The sequence below is a fragment of the Salvelinus fontinalis genome, chromosome 37, assembly GCF_029448725.1.
Source record: "Salvelinus fontinalis isolate EN_2023a chromosome 37, ASM2944872v1, whole genome shotgun sequence".
In the NCBI taxonomy this organism is placed as follows: domain Eukaryota; kingdom Metazoa; phylum Chordata; class Actinopteri; order Salmoniformes; family Salmonidae; genus Salvelinus; species Salvelinus fontinalis.
The window spans coordinates 25,774,853-25,796,048 of NC_074701.1; the positions used below are offsets into that span (position 1 = coordinate 25,774,853).

General features: G+C 39.1%; 1 protein-coding gene across 2 annotated transcripts in view; it reads left to right on the plus strand.

Annotated features, from left to right (window-relative positions):
• The first annotated feature begins 226 nt into the window (after window positions 1-226).
• The window catches only part of LOC129836429 (AT-rich interactive domain-containing protein 5B-like), a 68,433-nt gene continuing 47,463 nt past the window's right edge, over window positions 227-21,196 (plus strand). For both annotated transcript variants that reach the window (XM_055902588.1, XM_055902589.1), the window contains exons 1-4: window positions 227-295; window positions 609-863; window positions 7,340-7,574; window positions 18,602-18,832. In XM_055902588.1, the coding sequence (XP_055758563.1) occupies window positions 275-295; window positions 609-863; window positions 7,340-7,574; window positions 18,602-18,832 (742 nt within the window). In that variant the 5' untranslated portion in view covers window positions 227-274. The remainder of the gene's footprint in view (window positions 296-608; window positions 864-7,339; window positions 7,575-18,601; window positions 18,833-21,196) is intronic.

The window sequence follows — 21,196 nt, forward strand, 5'->3', positions numbered from 1 at the left end:
AATGGACATATGTGGTTTTCCTGATTGAAAAGGGACGATTTTATGGGCACAATATTATCCAATGTTGATTCTTATTAGTTTAATTTATGCACAGCAACAAAACCCATGCATTTGGTAATTTCGGAGTAACTAAATATTTTTGTAAGGGTTTAATATTATCCACAAAGAGCTTTCAAACTTAAATAAATATAGGGTTCTTACAGGACCTTCGGCAATCCATTCAAGCCAACAAGTTTGGAGAGCGTGTTGAGTTTAATCAATTCAGAACGTCGAGATGGAGCCTAACTCACTCAAGGTAACATTATAATCATACACCAACATATTCTATTTTCGCATGATATTAACAATTTGGAGACAAATCTTTGTGTTTGCAGCTCATTTACAATTCTTCGGTGTTTTTGTTGTTTTTACATCATATTAGAATAAGTAAGGTTACATGGTTACATGGTTCTAAATCAGTCCTAAAATCAGATGCAGGTGGTATTTTGTGCGTAATTTAATGACTTGTCAAGCCATAGTCATTGCGCATGTCGTCCCATTCAATGTTTCCACATTTTTTAATTTGAATAACTCATTCATTAAGTTGCTTATTGCTATTTTCTCCACAGTGGGTAGGCTCGTCTTGCGGTTTACACGGACCATACATATTCTACAAGGCTTTTAAATTTCACCGGGACGGTAAACCAAGGATTCTGTCCCTCGGAGACTTTTTCTTCGTAAGATGTAAACCCGGGGATCCAATTTGCATAGCGGAGCTACAGCTGTTGTGGGAGGAAAGAACTACTAAGCAACTTTTATCAAGCTCTAAACTTTATTTCTTACCCGAAGATACTCCCTTGGGAAGGACAGTTAGTCATGGAGAGGTAATAACCTTCAAACATTCTGTTGATACATCGATGTGGCATTTTCTGCATTCTTTGGTCATTCGTTGTTTAACGTGCATGCATTATGTGATACCCACATTAATCCATCGCAAACTGCATAATGTTTATGTCTATTACAGTGTTATTGACTGCTTAGCCTATTTGTTCCTCATTGTGTCAACTGCTGAATGTGCAGTTCAATCGTATCCAGCTGTGCGTAATAACGCTCGTGCGCTGTATGAGGTTGATTGTATTAGGGGAAGAAAAATCCCCTAGAAGTCAAGCGCGCTGGCTATGTCATTTTATTTCTTCATGATGCGTGTCAAACGGTGATATTGACTGAAATTGCGAAATGGTAAAGCATATGAGATCAAAACGCCTCGATTCAACAACACCATAAATATAATCTTTCATCATATCATATGAATGGCTGCTGAATAAGCGCACACAACCTATTGAAGACGAGTGCTAGCACGTCTGACTTGTTCTCAATTTGCATAATTTCCATGAAATCATTCGCATTCCTAACAATATGATATTGTTGTCAACTCAAACGTTCTGCCCTCTTATCCAGAGATTAGGACAGGTCGAAATGACAAAGCGTTATAAAATAACATTTACTGTAGTCTGATATGTTGCCATTGGCAATATGATTAACTGAGGTATTTTGTTAAGTGGCTAAATATGACGCCTGTATCACATTTCATAACCGCATAGAGCGACAAATCTTGGTTTTGTATATTAATTTATTGTGGGGTATATAAAACAATCAAACATTTGCTATATGCTACTGTAGCCTACCCAAATAGGCAATTCTACCGAAACACATTTCACTATGCTCTTACTTGATTTTGAGGTCATATGAAATATGCCAGTGGTTGCATATGTCATTTAGGAAGGACAAAGCCTAGTTTGTATTTGATTAGCAATGCAAACATAGAAACCTACTTTCCCCCTGCTGATGGTCCTCTTGTGTAATACAGTAGCTATCACATTTCCTTATAGTGTACACTGCTATGAATACATGTAATTGAAACCTTTTATTTTCTTCACTCAACTAGAATCATCCAAATCCTTACTTTGCATTAGCCTTTAACACAATGTAATGACTTTGTAAATACTTTGAGTGCATACACAGTCCATCATTATGAAACACGCTTGTGCAATAAGGGACAAGTCAGCCCCACCCCTTGAGAAGCCTGATTTGCATTGCAAAGTGGTAACATCACACACGATTGGATATCTGGACAATATTATTTGACTCCTTCCAAGATCAAAGGACAGAGTGACTCCAGAGTGTTGGCAGTTGGAAATTGATAGTTATAGCAATAGCCTAGAGCAGAGCTGAAGTAGAGTATGACACAACATACGATGACATCTAAAAGTGTGATGTTGATGCCGACGACCCCCTTAAATGTGATTTTAAACTTGATGTTCTCAGCAAATTGCCCTATAAAGAATACATTGGAATTTTACTCAAACAAGTAACTGGCTGCAGTTATTACCAGTCAGTTAATGATCTTTATTTTATGACTGCCCTAATATGCAAATCCGCTTAGCCCGAGACAGCTTTCAGTTTGTAAGATATACGTGGTAGTTATAGCCTCTGACTAATGGGTACGTGTAATACTACTTATCTACAGCACAAATGTGCTCATGTCATGAATACAATAACAAGTCATTTTCTCAGTGGGATAAAAGGAGGTTATAAATCTCTCTGGATATCCCTTCTTGAGTTCAATGCTCAACATATTATGTCATTTCCCCTCAGGCCTGGGTATTTGTATGCTCTTTGCCCCTCCCAGTGTAGGCAGGGACAAGAGAAACCCATGTCCTACTGTGCTCATTTTGCTTTCGCTGACAACCCTTCTACTCTACCATAAAGACTGACCGCATGCTATGTATAAAGGCATTGTGTTATGTGGCGCACCCATTATGATACAACCTCTATTTGCGTCTCTGCATTCTGTGGTCTGAGAACCGCTTCTTGCAAAGCAGTGACACAGTATTAAGTCTTGCCCTCAACGCCCCCCTCCGGTACATGTTGGCTCAATACGCTGTCTTTTTTTGGCTCATGTTTCAAGAGAGCTTTTTTAGATAACACTTACTGCTACAACGATTTCAATGCTGCTACAGCTAATTGCTTGGGCCTTATCGGTGTCCTGCTTAAGGTACCCATCGTGGAAATAGAAAATTGGCAGGTAGTCTGGTATTTCCTGTTCATACACTAATAATTTGTTATTATCTGTGATGTCACTTCTTGTTTGCCACTCTATTCCTGTAAATGACAAAGCAGTGAGATATGAGAGCAGTGACTGCAGCAGTTGTATTGATTGCAGTAGAAAGAAATGGTGGCATCTGTCCAGAATCAGCTTTGGTTTATGGCAAAAATCCATGCTTGTGGTGTTTGTGTGCTGAGAACCTGTAAATAGGGAAATCAGATTATATGTTGTTTATTTTCTTCTTCTCTGATTTTCCTGGAGTGAGTATGTTTCCAAAAGTAATTCTAGCCATTTAGGTTTGGGTGGGGGGGTGGGGGGTGAAAACTATCCCTCCACTGCAGAACAAGCCATTAAGTCGGAAACGTTGCCCTCAAGTGAATTCCTTTTGCGTTTCGAAAATACATGTAAATTATTGTCAGGTTTTTAGGGCAGTACTGGGGATAATTTAAAATGTAATTTAAACTGAATGTCATGCACTTCAAAGTAAAAAAACATATAATTTTGGTTTATGTTATTTCCATACACATAAATGTGTTCTTATATGCCGCTATTCTGTGATATATGTAATGATATACAGTGTTTTTTCCCTCAACACATGAAGAATTGGTGCTCTTTGGATTGGTTTACACCTTGTCATTGACAAACCACTTTAACATCAAACACATTTCCCATAATGCATGACTCTAAAGCCCCAAGCTATAGTGGATCATTATAACCTTAGAGGACTGAAACCACAGATGAGCTGTTTCCAGAGAATGTACTTAGCATATTTTTATTCTTTAGTGAATGCTCATAGCACTGCTTCAGCCTAATTTGATTTAGTCTGTGGTTATACACCCCACAGTCAAAATAAGTCAAATAGTATTCAGTTCTGTGTGTGTTTAAAGTATTTTTGAAATTACACACTGTACAAAACAACATAGTAGCTGCTTATAGTTTATGGCAGAAATCAGAACGCCAATATATTTCAGGCATATATATTGTGACAACATATAACAACTATTTAACCAAGTTCTAATGTAAAATAGTTTCAGTAGAATACATCAGACCCTAGCCTCTCCTGTGCTCATTTTTAGGTGGTTGAGTTTGTCTTGAGTCACTGTATCCAAGGTCAGTGTTGAGGAGGAAAGATAATGAACTCATATTGCGTTTCACTCTCTCAGCCTAGTGCACCAAAGAGCATTGTTCATGTCACCATGTCCATTACTCAATTACTAATCTCCTTTTGGCCCAAGGAATTCCTGGGTTGACCCCCTGAGCCACCAGACTGAAACCTTCGCAGCATGACAGGGGCTGCCTGTGAGACTCTGACTCTTAACTGAAAGGCCTGTCCAACAAATGTACCGCTTTGCACTACAATGGTGACATTTAGGAATGTCCCTTACTGTTCAAGTACTGTGGTGCTCTTTTCACAGAATGATATGGAATAATATGGATTTTATGGACATTTAGAGATCATGAAATCATAGCGCAATTGTTGAATTTTAAGTCATAAAAGCACACCTTTCTATCAATTACACAGTTGACATTCCATACATGTTATATAAGCCCTCATGCATTATTTGTTGTAAAGTAAAAAAGGGGTCATATCTGCTGTACTATTTGCTGTACTATCATGAACCTGTAATAAATCACATTGTAATATTATTGCTCCATAAACCACTGAGATTGTTGTAAGCCTAGTCACAATATCAACCTTTATTTGCAGTCTGCAAAAATGATATAGCAACAACCTCTCTTGTGAATTGTTTTATTTGAAGTGTCACATCTTCCCATTGGTAGCCTACAGAGACCTCTGACCTATATGCAGCTTGGTGGTTTTATCTTCCACTTCCTTCCACTATCAGTACCTTAACTCTTTATGGTAACTCAGTGTGGGTGTTTCACTGCATTTAAATGTGTGTTGTGTTTTTGAACTCATAATATAATGTCATGACAGCTGTTGAATGGCAATCACCTGTTGCACTCAAGTGAAACACATCACAAAACAGGATAGTTTGACACCCACACGTCACATACAATTGAATGATGTTTGGGAAACATGCAGTTACATTTTTTCTTTCTGTGAGGAAACTATACAGCAGGGTTTTCCAAACTAGGGGTCGCCTGATTTGAAAGTGGGGTTGCGAGATAAATTTCGCGCTTGGTTCATAGAACCGGGGTTACGTTAGTAGCCTCCGGTAGCTGCTAGATGTGGTTGTAATAAACAGAGCGGTTTCTGTTTTCTTCCTACAAATGTGGCTCTATCTTTTGAATGGTTTAAGCTACAAAATATTTTGACCCCTTCACTGAAAGATAAGACTCTCACGTATGTACTTACTTTTTCCCTCTAGTTTGCCAACAAGCCGTTAGAACCGAGTGGACAAGACCAGGCACTAAATCAGACTTCTACACAGATCATACAAAAATTTTGCCTGATGATCTTCTGAACTTCCCAATACCGTTCTGATGTATTTCAGTCACTTCAAACCATATCGTCTTCATGTTGAAATACTGTCAAAAATACTGTCAGACTGATTTGTAATAGACTGTCATAGCCCAAAGTAAATATTGGCCGTTGATTACATAACTTATTTTTACATGGTTGGGTTGCAGACTTTTTTTAAATATCAAAATGGGGTCGCGGGCCAGAAAAGTTTGGGAACCGTTGCTATACGGTATGTTATGAAGACACTCATTCAAGACCTAAGATGTTAACTGTAGAAAGTCCATTGTGAAATCTTCTGAGTAATGTAGTATTAAATATAATGTATACTCCTATGAGTTACCAGTTTAGTATGTTTACTTAGTCAACTGTATCAAAGCACAAGAAGAATTCCAGAGGATGTTTTTGGCTGCAGGCAACACTGCTTAACAATTTCTACTGTCTGCTGTTGATTGGTGCTAAAATGGAGTTCTATGTCATTTAAATGTCTTCCTTTTAAAAAGAAGACAGTCATGATGCCAACAAACAGTTTCAACCACCAACCAACCACCACTTGACAGCACATTATAGGAGTTTATATAATAATGTTTATGTTTGCGTTTACTAAGAAGACACAGATATAGGAAGCTAACCATCGCAGCTTTTCTTATTTACAGCTTTGTTTTTGATTAACTCAGTTTTGTTAGCGGTGTGGAACTGACATTGTGCAAATTTACTCTGTATGAAACGTAATAAAGTCACTGTATGTGTGTGTGTGTGTGAATGCTTAAAGGGATAGTTCGAGATTTTGGCAATGAGGCCCATAATGAGAGTCAGATGAACTCGTGGATACCATTTTTATGTCTCTGCGTGTAGTTTGAAGGAAGGTGCTAACTAGTGTTAGCGCAATTGCTAACAATCATTAGTGCAATGACAGAAAATCTTTGGGAAGTACAGTAGACTTCCAGTCATTACGCTAACGCTAGTTATGATTGGCTCGCGAAACTGCCTCTAACTTCCTTCATACTGGACGCAGATACATAAAAATGGTATCCAAAAGATCATCTGACTCTGGATAAGTAGACAAAGGGCTTCCTTGTCAAAATCCTGAACTATCCCTTTAAAGGTTGCTTCAGGGGAGAGGTGTACAAACTGTTGCAAGGTAAACGTTAAAAAGCGTGTTTCTCCATATGGACACATCTGTCCTCCAGATTCTGCAGCTTAATAACAATCTCCTACCACTCCGGCCGGATAACAAGCCCATTACTCCTCAAAATGGAACCACATTTCAACATTTCTATGCCACAATTTTTCCATTGGAGTTGCAATTCCTCAATAGGGATAGATCAAAAAAGTTATTTTAGTTTGCCTCAAAGGGTTGAAAGAACCAGGAACACAACTTGTTCAAGGGTTGTAGACTCTCTAGAGTATTACATTCGAACAAAAGGTTGCTTAGAAAAGTTCACCCTGGTTACCATGGGAAGCGGCAGATGTAGGATCTTAATTTGATCACAGGAGATGTAAAACTTGTAGTGTATTAGAGGTTTCAAAAGGCTTTGTAATTTCCACTTTTAAATTTCAGACTTGATTTTCCCTTTTGAAAAATGTATCAACCCCTACAAAAAGTAAATTAATTATAATATAATGATAATTCACAATCCTTTTGCTGCAAGATTTGTTTCCTGCTGTAACAAACTGGCTCAAATTATGATCCTACGTCTGTATGACCCGATCTCTAATACTAACTCTTATAATAGTCTTAAGATGGTGTTATGAATTGACATATCCCTGTAATTTTTTCCCCTCCTGACCTCACACTCCCTGCCCTCCTTCTCTTGTCTCTCTTATAGCACGAGGTCAATGCTGTGTCAGAGAAGGTGATTGTTCGGTTGGAAGACCTGGTGAAGTGGACAGTCCCAGAGTTTTCGGGATGGTCCCACGGACTGCGGGCAGCGCCTCTGAAGCCCTCTGTCCTGAGGGAGCTGGGTGCCAATGGGCGCAGAGAGGCCCTCCACAGATACAGGGAGAGCACCTTCACCAGCGGCCTCAACTTCAGAGACATCCAAAGGGAGAGGGCTCAATTGGGTGAGGACAACTGTTTTCCTGTCTCTCAAGCTATTTTGTTTGTCTGTCTATGAGTAGTCAGAATAAGTACTAGAATTCTGACCATAACATTTCAGTTATACCTGGAACTTTAACCATTTGTTAATACTTATAAGCCTCTTATAGATGAAGGCTTTGTATAGTTACCAGTTTGGATCACACATCACTGTTAGAACCACATGAATGCACTAACACATTTATGACCAATCAAAAAAAAATAATTATGCATTTATTTTTGCTCATGTTACAGTTATAATTGCATGCACATTCCTGTATAATTGCCTTAAACCTCTGGCATCCTTAATTTGTACCATTAATGTCATTGAGGTATTTGATAGCTGCATTGTGGTATTTCACTGCTGCAATGAAAAGAACATGAATCACAAGATATGAAGGAGGCTGATGAGTCATGCTAATCCTTGCTGATATAAAAAAAAAAGGTTTATTTAACAAAAGAACTGTGAAGGACTTAATATTCCCTTTGAAGAACTGTATGTTTTCCCCCCTTCAGATGATAGTGAAGCAGCATAATTGTCATAGAATGTTAATGACACATTCAGCATTCTCTAACTCCAATTTCATATTTTTCGATTTGGGTTTCTCTTTTTAGTCGTAGTTAACAGAATACTGACTACAGATAACTTCAACTTTTTTACAAAAATCTCCCATTGACATCAATACAAGATATAAGGTATAGTCACACATAGTTGTATCAATTTGGGATTGGGCCCAACATCATCACCATATTATTGGCACTTTCTAGAGATACTGCTGTAATGTTTTGCAATTAATAATTTTTCCATTACCAAAAAAACATTTGACTAGAGAATGACTGAAACAAGCAACAAAATAGAGAAAAGGCCCCTTCAGAATGTGTTATTGATAGTTGTTATTGTTTGGGGGTTGTGGATGATTCATAAATCCTTTAGTAGCTGGAGAGCTTGCTTGTTTTTGCCTTTGAGTGTTATATTGCCCTTGAATACACTCTATATCGTTAGATTCTAAAGAGAAAGTGGATTGGAGAATCAATAATGGCCGCTTTGTCGTTCTACGACATGAGGAATCAATAGTGTGTGTGTGCGCGTGTGTGTCAGTGCTTCTCTATGTGTGTGTGTGTGTGTGTGTGTAGTGATTGTGTATTAGTCATAACAGGAAATAACAGAGGGATAAAAACAGCTGTATAGATTTATTTGATGTCAGTCAGTCTCGTCACCTTCTAAAATTCTGTGTGGCTGTATGATGCTAATGAGTGATGTGGCCGTTAATGACTCCATCAGGCTGTGTGTAAATGCACTTGTCCCTCCAGTGGAGTATCTCCCTGGCTGCCTGCTGAATGTGCCGGGTCAGCAGTACTCCCCTGGCAGGGCACCAGCAGCCCTAGCCCTGTGGCATGTGTTCCCACCCCTGCCAGCTTGCTGTTGTCTCTCTAACGATAAGAGAGGGATCATTCAACAAGGACACGCTATTCCAATGAGCTTTGGTTTGGATAGCAATATAGCTATGATGAACTGATGATTGAAATTAAATATGAATTAAAGAGTGCAAGTGCAAGTGTTCATTGAGTGTCCTGCCGCTTTCCTTGTAGGTTTTGTTAGAGCTTCTGAATCATTATTCACATTTTGGGGAAATTATAATTTATAACCCAATGAGTTTCTTATTGTCGGGAAGAGCTTTCCTGCCTGCTCAGTTCTACTCATAACATGAATGATCTGTTAGCTAATTGTTGTTATAAATACGAGGATGTCCTCTCTGGATCTTGAATATCTGAGCCATTTATTCATAAAAAAAAACAGGATACTGCCAGAGGTTACATAGAAATCAATTGTGCACTAAAGGGTAGTACAGTGTGCTATTGTTATTAAGGGAGGCATTTTTTTATGTGAGTGTATCCTAATGTTTCCTGGCAGACAGCCAATGAGAAGTACAGTGCATGGAAAGCATAACAAATGCTCTCTACAAATGTGTCATGAATAGCAGGATCACAGTGCTATTGTTCTTTATGTGATATATATGATGTGATATTATAGCAACTAAGCTACGTGCTCTGTTCGCAGAGGATAGGGAAACAGAGGTCTCCACTGTCATTAATTAGAGAAAGAGTGCCCTTGCCTTGCCTGCTAGCTATAGCGCCGCATCGACCAGTGATTTTTAACAGTGTGAAGCGAGTTGAGATTGCTGTTATAATTCAAGTGCCATCTTGAGGAAGAATGAACTGTTTTCAAGGCTCTCCACATTCTAGAGTGCTGAGCAATATTACACTTATCTGGACTTGCAGCTGTAAATATACCAATTCCACCATGCCGCTTTAGCAGGGAACGTTTACATTCATTTCCATCCATCCCTAAGAGAACTGTTCCAATTTTTTGGCCTGTCGAAATTTGTTGTTCTATTCCAGTGGACTGGACAGGAAACGGAGAGATGTTGTGTAATACAGTGAGGAATACAGAGATTGTAAGAATATAATCTGGTGTTGAACGGACCACCTGTGTTCTATCTGATCAAGATCTATTTTCTATGGAAGATAGACATAGGAGCAACCTCAATGTGTTGTTACAAGAATAACGTGATATGGGCTCTCTACCGTACAGGACATCTGGAAAAAGACATATGGCTTTAGATGTTGTCTTTTTACATTAGAGCTTTTTACATACAGTATATAACTGTGACATCAATATCTGCATCAAGCCATCTATTGTATGTTCCTACCATTAAAGATGCTCTATGCAGAAATTGCTCCGCCATTTCCTGGTTGAAAAAATTCTAATAGTTCGCCTAATTTCAGTTTCTGTGACAAATAAAGCAAGTATAGTGTAGGTGTAGAGCATCATGGTACCATCTTAACTGCTGTGAAATATATTTTCCATAAACAAAGATATAGCATTTTCAGCTGTTTGAAGCTGGTGTACAAAAACGAAAGTAAAAGACGCAAAAACGAAACTTAAGAACGGGAAGCCTAGAAATATAGCACATAGAACATCTACCGCTTTTTAGACTTGCTTTTAAGAGAGAGAAAGAAGAAAGAGAGAACATGTGTGGATCATTAGTCATGATTCATCATTCACAACTGCTGCTCCTTCCCCCAGTAATATTTGTGCTGTGACATGATGACAGGGATTGTGCAAGGTCACATTTTTGACTCTCTCTACCCCCCTCTCTTACTTCTCACCTAGCTGGAGGTCGATGATGAAATGATTTACAGGAAGCAAATTAAACCATACTGCTTTCTAGTTAACAACACTGTGCCAACATATACATTCCTACTTGAATGAATATGGTATGTTTCACAGGTGCCCCATAGAAATATAATGAATCCAGTGCATAACGCATTATACATTATTTATGTCTGTCCAGATGCAGCCACTGGCAATCTTCAGAAAATGTTTCAGTGGAATATTTTAAATTGACGCAGTCGATGGATTATAACCTTCGCAGCATCTTTCAGAGTTCACCAAATTATTTATGCTGACACAGACCCGCAGAATGATAAAGAGAATAGAAAACAGATTTCTTTCACTGGGTTGAGTTATCCTGGCAATATACATATGATTGTAGTTGATGTTGCTTTTCTATTATACTATGGTAGAAAACCGACCATGAAAAATATTTTGTGATCCGATAGACAAAGGCATGGATTTGAAATGAAAGAATGTCTTGTTGTAAAGCATATTCTTCATTCAACTGTGTATTAATCCGATAGCTGCCGTACGCTCCCTTTGTCATTTTCTCTCCCCTATGCAATTTCCTCAAACTAATTCTTGGAACTATCCAAAGCTTTTGAAGTAATTCAATGGAGTGTTCTATTGATTGTGTGACTCTGATAGCAGTGGGTTTTGGTTTATGGGCATGTTCTCTTCATTATTTTCAGACCTGTTGGAGAGAGAATCACAAGCTGTTTTTCCCTCACTGATCTGCTCATATCATTAATTCCCTTGACTGAAGTTTGGCCGGAAGCCAAAAAATTCTAAACGTGTAAGCAGTAAATTGTGTGGCGGGGTGGAAAAATCTATTAGATGTGGGGAGCGTTTGAGCATGCCTGGAATTTGAATTGGCCAGAAAAACACGTCCTAGCAGGCATGTGCTTTGTAATCAAATTTGGATTCCGATGGCAAAAACGGTTTAGTAATTTAGTCCTTTCAAAATGTCAGATAATATTTGTGTAATTTCCAGCTGTTTTTTGCCTGTGTGCTCCAGGGGGTGAGAGGCTTTGCTGGTGGATTGTTAAACAATGAGTTTGGATCCCAGGGGTGACCTCACAGAGGAAGTGAAGGGTTTTGTCTGTCCATTAACTGGCTCTGAAACAACAGACTTGTTATTGATGTGACCTCTTCTAGAACATAAAAGGCATCCCAAACAGCTAGTATAACACTCACACGCTATGCTAGTGACATAGAGGGAGCATTATTCCATTCAAATATTCCCTAATCTGGTTGCCTTCATTGGATTAGTTTTGTTAAAGTTGAGCAGAAAAAAACTATAAAAATAGACATCAACATGGACCCACAGACAGACCAAAATACTCAGACACCCACCCACACACATACCCTTCTCTTAAAGCCATCATAGTGACATTATTAATTTCAACCTGGGGGCATTAATTTTGCTTGCGAATAAACAATGTGGCTTTTATTAGATAGGTTGCCAAGGCTTGTTGAGTCAGTATGCCTTACCCTTTAGTTTTTATTGCCAGCCAATCATCCCACCATAATGTCCTTGAATATTTCATGAGAACATATATTAGTCCATCTGTGTTATGAATGCATTTCAAGCTGCTCCAGTTGCAGTCTTTTTGTGCACATTACAGTTACAGCCTGGAATTCAATCAGATCTCCACTGCGGGCAACCCACACTTTAAAAACAGCTTTAACATTCATAGTCACTGCATAGGAACAATGTAATTGTTGTCAGTGGGGGGTTATTAGGGCTGTCAAACTCAGGTTAAATTATTGCCTTGCCACTGACATTGTTTAAAAAAAGTTTCAACATAAATCACAAGTTGCAGTATTCCTAAATCGTCTTGAATAATGTGCATATTTTAAATGGCACGGTTAGTTTGCCCATACAAGTGTTACATTGCATGAGGAAAATATCACCCAATTCGGGAAGTACTTTTGGACAGTTTGAGAAATGTTTTGTTGTTTCTTAAAAAGTATGATACTTCTCCCCTGGAGAACAAAGAAAGGCATAGGGCTAGTTTATAGACTGTTTTCCGTCCTGTTGTCCTGGCAGTTATTTCATTTCCGTCCTTTGTGTGTTGGCCACTTGGTAAATCCGTATTATTCAGCAGCTCTGTTACTCACCACCATTTCCCCCAGTCATTGTTGTGAAAACTCATTAAAAAGTGAACAGTTTATTTGAGGCATAGATAGTGGATCTTTTGAGGAAGTTTGTCAGTGTTATTTGTGTGTTGTGTTACACATCAATATGAACAGATGGGCTAATAGGATATTTTAAAATGTAATGCTTCAAGGTTTTTTGGGGAACAAAAAAACCTTTGTTTCATCAATATGGCACTAATGTCATTATTCCGTTAGTAGAAATAAATGTTCCAGTAGTTGTTCTTACATTAATCCATGTAAATTGTTCATTGTACTGGATGTAATTATTTAAATAGGTCCAGTTGGCTTAGCCTATTTACTGTTTATTTTAAGCTTCCCTGTACAGATCTGCTGACATGAGAGGTTCTTACATAATGACAGGAATTCACAATGGGCTCTGTTGAGTGACAGCCCCCACCCCGTCCTCTCTCATTATAGTCCTTAGAATGGGAAACATGCATGTCCTGAATAGCCTGTTGTTTTCTCCCCTTTCCTTTCTGTCCTTAACTGAAACATATTAAATCATGTTCATTTCTATGTCTGTATCCCCTCAGTGGTCTGCCATGATTTACAATGGAGGGCTTTGAGGAAATATACACAGCAAGTTTTGTCAGGAATGACATGTAAATTCCCTCTGACCCAATTCCCAATCTTCAGATGAATAGTTTTCTACCCTTCCAATGTAAACCTCGACTAAAGTGGGAACTCTGTGTCCCATTAAAGGTACATTTAAAGGAAACATCACATTCATTTTATTCCAGAATGCACAGAGAATGTACAGGCCAGGAACTCAGTCACAATCTTTATGATCCAAGATCACAGCTGCTCAATTGAGTTTGTGTCGAACAACGGCGCGTGACAAATGGAAAGGTCGGTCCATCAGAAGAGATTGTATATTATCATCTGGGAGAAAAGGCCTTTAGATTTAGACATAGAAATAATGGAATTAAATGCCTCAGATTTCCCCTGACCTTCTTTTCATCCTCAGAACTAGTCATTTAAACTGAAAATCTCCTTTGGGCAAGGTTTTCTATGTAACAGCCTGGCTACTGTTAATAATTTGTGAATGAGGAGTAGCGCAACAGTGCAGTATATAGATTGGGAAGGGCAAACAGAGCCATTAATCTCTCTGGATGAATAAAACAAAGAACAAGGTGCAATGTTGAGGCCTGTTTACCACAGACAATAGCTATTGACTGTCAGTTCTGTAAAATCTCTGTTTCTGCTTGTCTAAGTCGACTTTCTTGTTCCTACCAGTAATACCTCGATGGTATATACAATTATGGGTCTCATGTTTGGAGTATGATTGTGGTGATGCAGGGTTGAAGCTATAATTTGGTTCAGGCTTAAAAGACCTCTGGAACATTGGGATGCTGCCTTGTTTGTAACCGCCATAGTCTTTGATAGTCAAAGGAACCAATTTGGCGCAAGGAGCTCTGAATAATTTTATCATGTATTACAGAGCCTATTAAATGCAAACTTTTCAATCTAGCAATCAATAACACAGACAGCTTACACTGGCCCCATGCCAACGACATTAGAGCTGCTAGCGCTTGTTGCTAGGGAGCAGAGCCCGCTTAGGGGAAGGAATGTTTAATGTAATAGAATCACATAAATCAACTCAGGGAAAGTGCTCTTGTTTTTTTCTAAACCATTTGAAATGGGAGTATGTTTTTGAAAATGTCGTTTATTGCAATTTTTCAATGCAAACTGTGAGAACATCTGGAACCAAATTAAGAACAGTGTTCAGAGCAATTGTGCTGCGTTTTTTTTCTGAACGCATATAGCTGGCCTAAATTCTTGCGCAGCACACTTGAATTAATTGAGGTGAAAATTATATAAACGTTTCTTTTTTGTTTCGGAACACCCTCCCCTCCCTCCAATCCCCCCAAAAAATAGAACAGAAAGAGGCACTTTAGTGCCATTAGATAATTAAGAACAGGAACCAACTTGCAGAGAGAGCAGCCCTCTGCTGTCCTTCCTTCATACAGTTTTAATAGAACATTTCCTCTGGGCGTTTGTGCCCTTTTGTGAGAATACCATTCCCTTTGAAGGCTTTACAGATATGCCTTGTGAATATACCAGCGACTAATAGTTATCTTAAGGCTGATCTAAACCAGGAAATGTTTTGATGCAACTGATATTATGGGTTGTTGTGAAGAGGCGAGTCAATTCTTGATTGGAGCCCATTGAATCATGGTGGCTACATTATGCGTCATGAATATGAAGGGATAAAAGAAATTCTCCCTAGGGAGGAGAAGCTAGTCGTTACTGAAATATGATTGTCTTTTTGCTTTCCGTCCAATATTTATTACTGGCAGATGCCATGCTTTTTTGGTTCAATAAAGACAAACAGCTTGAGAGCCAGCCTGCATATAGCTCTCTGTGTCACGTCCTTTATATGAAAACCGTAGATGCTGCAGGAAAGAGAGGCGGATGAATCAGAGAGGTGTTATACATTATGAAAGGAGTCTTGGGTAAATGGAAACAGGGCAACCTCTGAAATCAATACAGAGCTGAACAGCAAAAAAGGCAGTGGATGGGGAGAGAATACAAAATAGTCTCCTTGTCCAGTTTCCCTAGTTTATTCCCTGTACTTTGATAAGGTTTACATTTTGTTTTGATATCCGTGCGGTACCTACTGTAAGAACAGATATCAATGTGTCGCTATTGGCTCATAACACTAGACTCCAGTAAATTCCTTGTCTGGTTAGATGATGTGGAAATGTTGACAACAGCAAATTTCAGCCGAGTGAGTGATTTAGGACTTAGTGACTGAAAGATAGTATGAGAATAATGGTTTTCAGCATTTTTGCCTCAGTGAACAGAACTTCACTCACGGTGTTTGAAATAGTTTTTTCCCCTGGTGTAGCGATTTTAAGTTTGTTTGAAATGTAAGCCATACAACACCAATTTCGTTAATACATTGGGCTGTTACTTAGCATAAAACATTTTTTTGGAGTCTGTGTTGGAAAATAGATGTTCCTTTACTCTTCATCATGTAATCTCTGTTAAAGGAAACCCGGAAGTAGGTTTGAAAGGATTGCTAGCATTGACCGGAGAAGTGGAAAGCAAAAAAGCTCTCATTGCCTATGGTTGTTCAGAGTAATGGTGATGCAGGAAGCAGCAGTATTATAAATAGTAGGCCTATATCCCAGAATCACCGACCTTGACCTTGAGTTGTCTTGGAATTGGAGTTCTGCACTTGCTTATGCAGGCACTATAATCCATCTGCTGTATAATTACGGTTGAATAGCATATTTTGTAATACACTCTTATATGTCCTCGGTTATGAATAGTAATGAACTGTCTTGAATGGTTATGATGACATCCTGTCACATTGTGTTTATGCTGATGATACAGACCCTGTTGTGTATGTTAGCTTTGAGATGACTTGACGATGCATTTAAAATATATATATATATATATATATATATATATATATATATATATATATATATATATATATATACATTACATGGCAGTTTAATCATCACAGAAGGGCCTCTAGGTCCTACACTAAAGGCTGCTTGTCAAAACCAGCTGCTTTAGTAAAGAGAGAGAAAGAGAAACGGCATGATGTTCTTTCTCTCCGTCTTTCAACTCTCTAGTGACAGAGCTAAGGCCCCAGCCAATTCAAATTTGTATGTAAAGATCCTTTATTTGAAAAGATCAGATTTGATGAACAAAGGGACATTAAGTGTGTACATATCATTCCATTCCATTATATACCATTACATTCCATTATATACCATTATATTACATTATATACCATTACATTATATACCATTATATTACATTATATACCATTACACACACTCTCTTGCATACACCGCACGCACATGTTTTGTTCTTCTATCTTCGTCGGTACCTAAAATTAATTTCCTTTCAAAATCCTATTTTCCCCTAGACATAACCCTTACCCTAACCTTAACCCATAACCCAAACCCTAAACATAACTCCTAACCCTAAACCCCTTATCCTAACCCTAATTCTAACCTTAATTGTCACCCTAACCCTAAACCTAACCCCTAAGCTTAAAATAGCCTTTGTCCTGATGGGAACATGGGAAATGTCCCCACGAGGGAGAATTTTTCTTGTTTTATTATCTTTGTGGGGACTTTTGGGAATTTTAGGTCCCCACAATGTTAGAAGAACCAACACACACACACACACACTTAGTCCTACTATACAGTAAATCCCCCATGGCCTCTTCCCCAAATTGAATCTAATCAAAAGAATGCTGGGAGGGCCCTCAGGAGATTGCCAGGTTCCATAGTTGGCTAGTTCAAATAGAATCCTTGACATTTGGAAACAAACCATGTGCCACCAAGCAGTAATTGCATACGACCACAGAAACACACATCTGTGCGTTGTGTGTTTGAGGATGGAGGCTTTCATTGCCTGCCTTTTGAAGTATTATTAATGTGTAGTTATCTGGCTCTGTTGTCTGTGAAAGGTACCTGTATTGGACTATGGTACCTAATAGGGCTGGGCTGTGGACACAAAATTGGAGCAAATGGTGTCAAATGAAGGTGTGCCACCAAACCCTGTTCAATAGAAATGCTCATTTTATATTCAGATCATATTTCATATAAATTATTATCATCAACACTGTCAATAATATTGATAACTATGATATGAATTATTCTCCATATCGCCCAGCACCTAGTTCAGGTGCTTCATATTAAAAGTCTCATTGTTATAGTGTGGAATGTTTGAGTCGGTGCTACTATAGAATGCCTACATTCAAAACCTCATTATGGATTACACCTCTGGCTGGATATGTGCGAAGAAATGCCACCCAGGGATTATTCAACATATTCAGTCTATACTTATACTGTATGCAGAGTGAAAGAGAGCGAAAGAGAGGAGTAGGGAGAGAGAGGGGATGGTCAATTAGTGTTTCATTTCTATGTGTGTAAGGTTTCCATTGTACTGGTCTACCAATTTGACCAACTCAACCTTACTTTTCTGTACGAAGGTTGCATACATGGTGTAGTTTTATGGTTAGATGGACAAAGGGGTATATATTATTCTTTCACGGCTAACAGTACTTGTTTGGGCTCAATACTAGTATATTTCACCACTATAAAGTATATTGTTTTTCCTGTCACACAATTGCATGATATGCTTATGGGCGGCAGTTAGCCTAGCGGTTAGAGCGTTGGACTAGTAACTGAAAGGTTGCAAGATCAAATCCGCGAGCTGACAAGGTAAAAATCTGTCATTCTGCCCCTGAACAAGGCAGTTAACCCACTGTTCCTAGGCCGTCATTGAAAATAAGAATTTGTTCTTTAACTGACTTGCCTAGTTAAATAAAGGTGATGGATTGTCTGGGGTTCTCTCTAACCAGGTTAACACATTTTCTACCTAAACTGCCTGTTTCTGAAAGACAAGACTGCCTTAAGGGGCATTTCTTACATGCTTGTTTTCCTAAAGTGAGCAATCCTGGGAAAACTGCTGCTTGAATTTACTTATAAGTTGCTTATTAACACCTGCCAATCTAGATGTGAAGATTTTTTAGGTGTCTTGACATTTGCCTCTGCTATTATCAGTATATGTCATACATAAAGTCATACTCATTCCCCTATTCAAGTGAAATGTGTCATTATCAGGGGGTGGGGGTAGGTTTAAACTATATTTGTTTGGAACTAGGGCTGACTGTTTGTTTGAAATATTGTTTTGCTCCAGGTCAGGAAGATGACGGCAGGAAGGTTCTGGTGCTGAGCTATCCCCAGTACTGCCGTTACCGCTCTGTCCTGGCCCGGCTCAGAGAGCAGCCGTCGGCCCTGCTGACGAACCACACCGTGCTGGCTCTGGGCGGCATCGCCTCCCTACACAGCACAACACGCATCCTCTACTGCAGGGACACCTTCGAACACCCCACCCTGCTGCAGAACGAGAGTGTATGCGACGAGTTCGGTAAGTCCCAAAATGCTAGGGTGCAGGTAGCACCTGCTCCGCTTAAAAAGGTTTTCTCCAATTTTGCGCCGACTGAACACCACACAGGGTTGAGGTCACTTCCACTTTGATTCAAGTCACTTCGAGGGATGGATTGAATTGAAAGTCTCTATGTGACCTTGAATTGAAATTCCCCATGTGGACTTGAGATGATTCAGTTCACTTCCAAAATTGACTGAATTGAAATGGAACTGACCCCAACACTGCAAAACACACCATACTGATGAGTATCATCTGTCCTTAAGATAGTCTTTGTTTAAAGGCCCAGCGCAGCCCAGTGATTTTCCTGTGTTATATATATATTTCTACAGTATGAGGTTGGAATAAGCCTGTGAAATTGTGAAAATTATGATAATTCCCTTTTAGTGTGAGAGCGGTTTGAAAAGACCTACTGAAATTTCAGCCTGTTTTGGTGGGATGGAGTTTTGGCCTCCCTAGTGACATCATCAGGCGGTTATTACTTAATAGGTTGTTATCAATAAAACGTCACAATATGGTGCAGAGCGTTCGATTTGCCTGCTAGGAGGCAAGGAGAACCCCAGCTTCTCTAAAACCATTGACAACTGCGTGCCATTTTTAAGGAATTTTTGTATAAATGTTAACTATTTAGTTGTAATGGTAACTATTTGGTTGTAATATCATCAGCTCTTGAAGAGAATAGTCAGAACTACACAGTTCTGATTATTCTAGGAAAAACAATTGCGCACATTTAGCTCTATCATCTCTCAATTTTGGCCACCATTAATTTGATATTTGTGTAATATAAATTCAAAGTGATCTATACCTGCCAAGTGTGAGTGGTTTAGGTTTAGGTTCCTATCCTTTGTTGGTTCTGCCTGTCAAGCAGCAGAAGGGCGCATTTTCCGATGAACTGTTAGCTGGTAATGTTTACTTTGCAAGCTACCGGTAGAAACTTTGCACAGTTGGCTAAACATAGTGGTAAGTCGACCTAATGTGCTTTTTTCTCCAACCAACGTAGGCCCTACCAAGTGAAGTTAGCTAACATGATCCCCTTTTTAACATTGTTTTTAGTCACGATTGCTGCTGACAGACATGATAGGCTGCATTAATTGATTGATGGAACACATCAAATTAGCTAGCTAGCTAATAACAGATCACGTTAATATGGTTAATTAACAAGCTACATTTCAGGGGATAAACTAGATGGCTATATTGTTAGATTTGCTTGCCATTTATAGTGGTGATGACAGAAGTCTGACTGCCAACTTTAACAATGTCAGGCTCTTTCCAAAAGCATAATCTCGGATGAAGCAAACTAAATATCACATATTGCTATCTAGCTAGCTACATGCTAAATGGATAGGCTACCCTCAAGTATCTGAAATGACATGATTAATTGATGTTTACTGATCATGAAAAGCATGCAGTTACTTTCTGTATAACTCTGATGATCGAGCTTTTAAATGTGAAATAATCTGAACTGTGTTCTGACTATGCTCTTCAAGAGGTGATGATATTAAAACCAAATACACTATATATACAAAAGTATATGGACACCCCTTCAAATTAGTGGATTCGGCTATTTCAGCCACACCCGTTGCTGACAGGTGTATAATATCGAGCACACAGCCATGCAATCTCCATAAACAAACATTGGCAGTAGAATGGCCTTACTGAAGAGCTCAGTGACTTTGCAACAAGTCAGTTCATCAAATTTCTGCCCTGCTAGAGCTGCCCTGGTTAACTGTAAGTGCTGTTATTGTGAAGTGGAACAGTCTAGGAGCTGTGTGGCCTACCGTGAAGTGTTAGGCCACACGAGCTCACAAAATGGGACCGCCGAGTGCTGAAGCGCTAAGCGCGTAAAAATCATCTGTCCTCGGTTGCAATACTCACTATCGAGTTCCAAACTGCCTCTGGACGCAACGTCAGCACGATAGCTGTTTGTTGGGAGCTTCATTAAATGTGTTTCCACGGCCGAGCAGCCGCACACAAGCCTAAGATCACCATGCACAATGCCAAGCGTTGGCTGGAGGGATGTAAAGCTCGTCGCCATTGGACTCTGGAGTATCTGGCAGTCCGACGGACGAATCAGGGTTTGGCGGATGCCAGGAGAACCCTATCTGCCTGAATACCTAGTGTCAACTGTAAAGTTTGGTGGATGAGGAATAATGGTCTTGGGCAATTTTTCATAGTTCGGGCTAAGCCCCTTAGTTCCAGTTAAGAGAAATCTTAACGCTGCAGCATAAAATTACATTCTATAGGATCTGTGCTTCCAAATTTGTGGCAACAATTTGGGGGAGGCCCTTTTCTGTTTCAGCATGACAATGCGCCCGTGCACAAAGCGAGGTCCATACAGAAATGGTT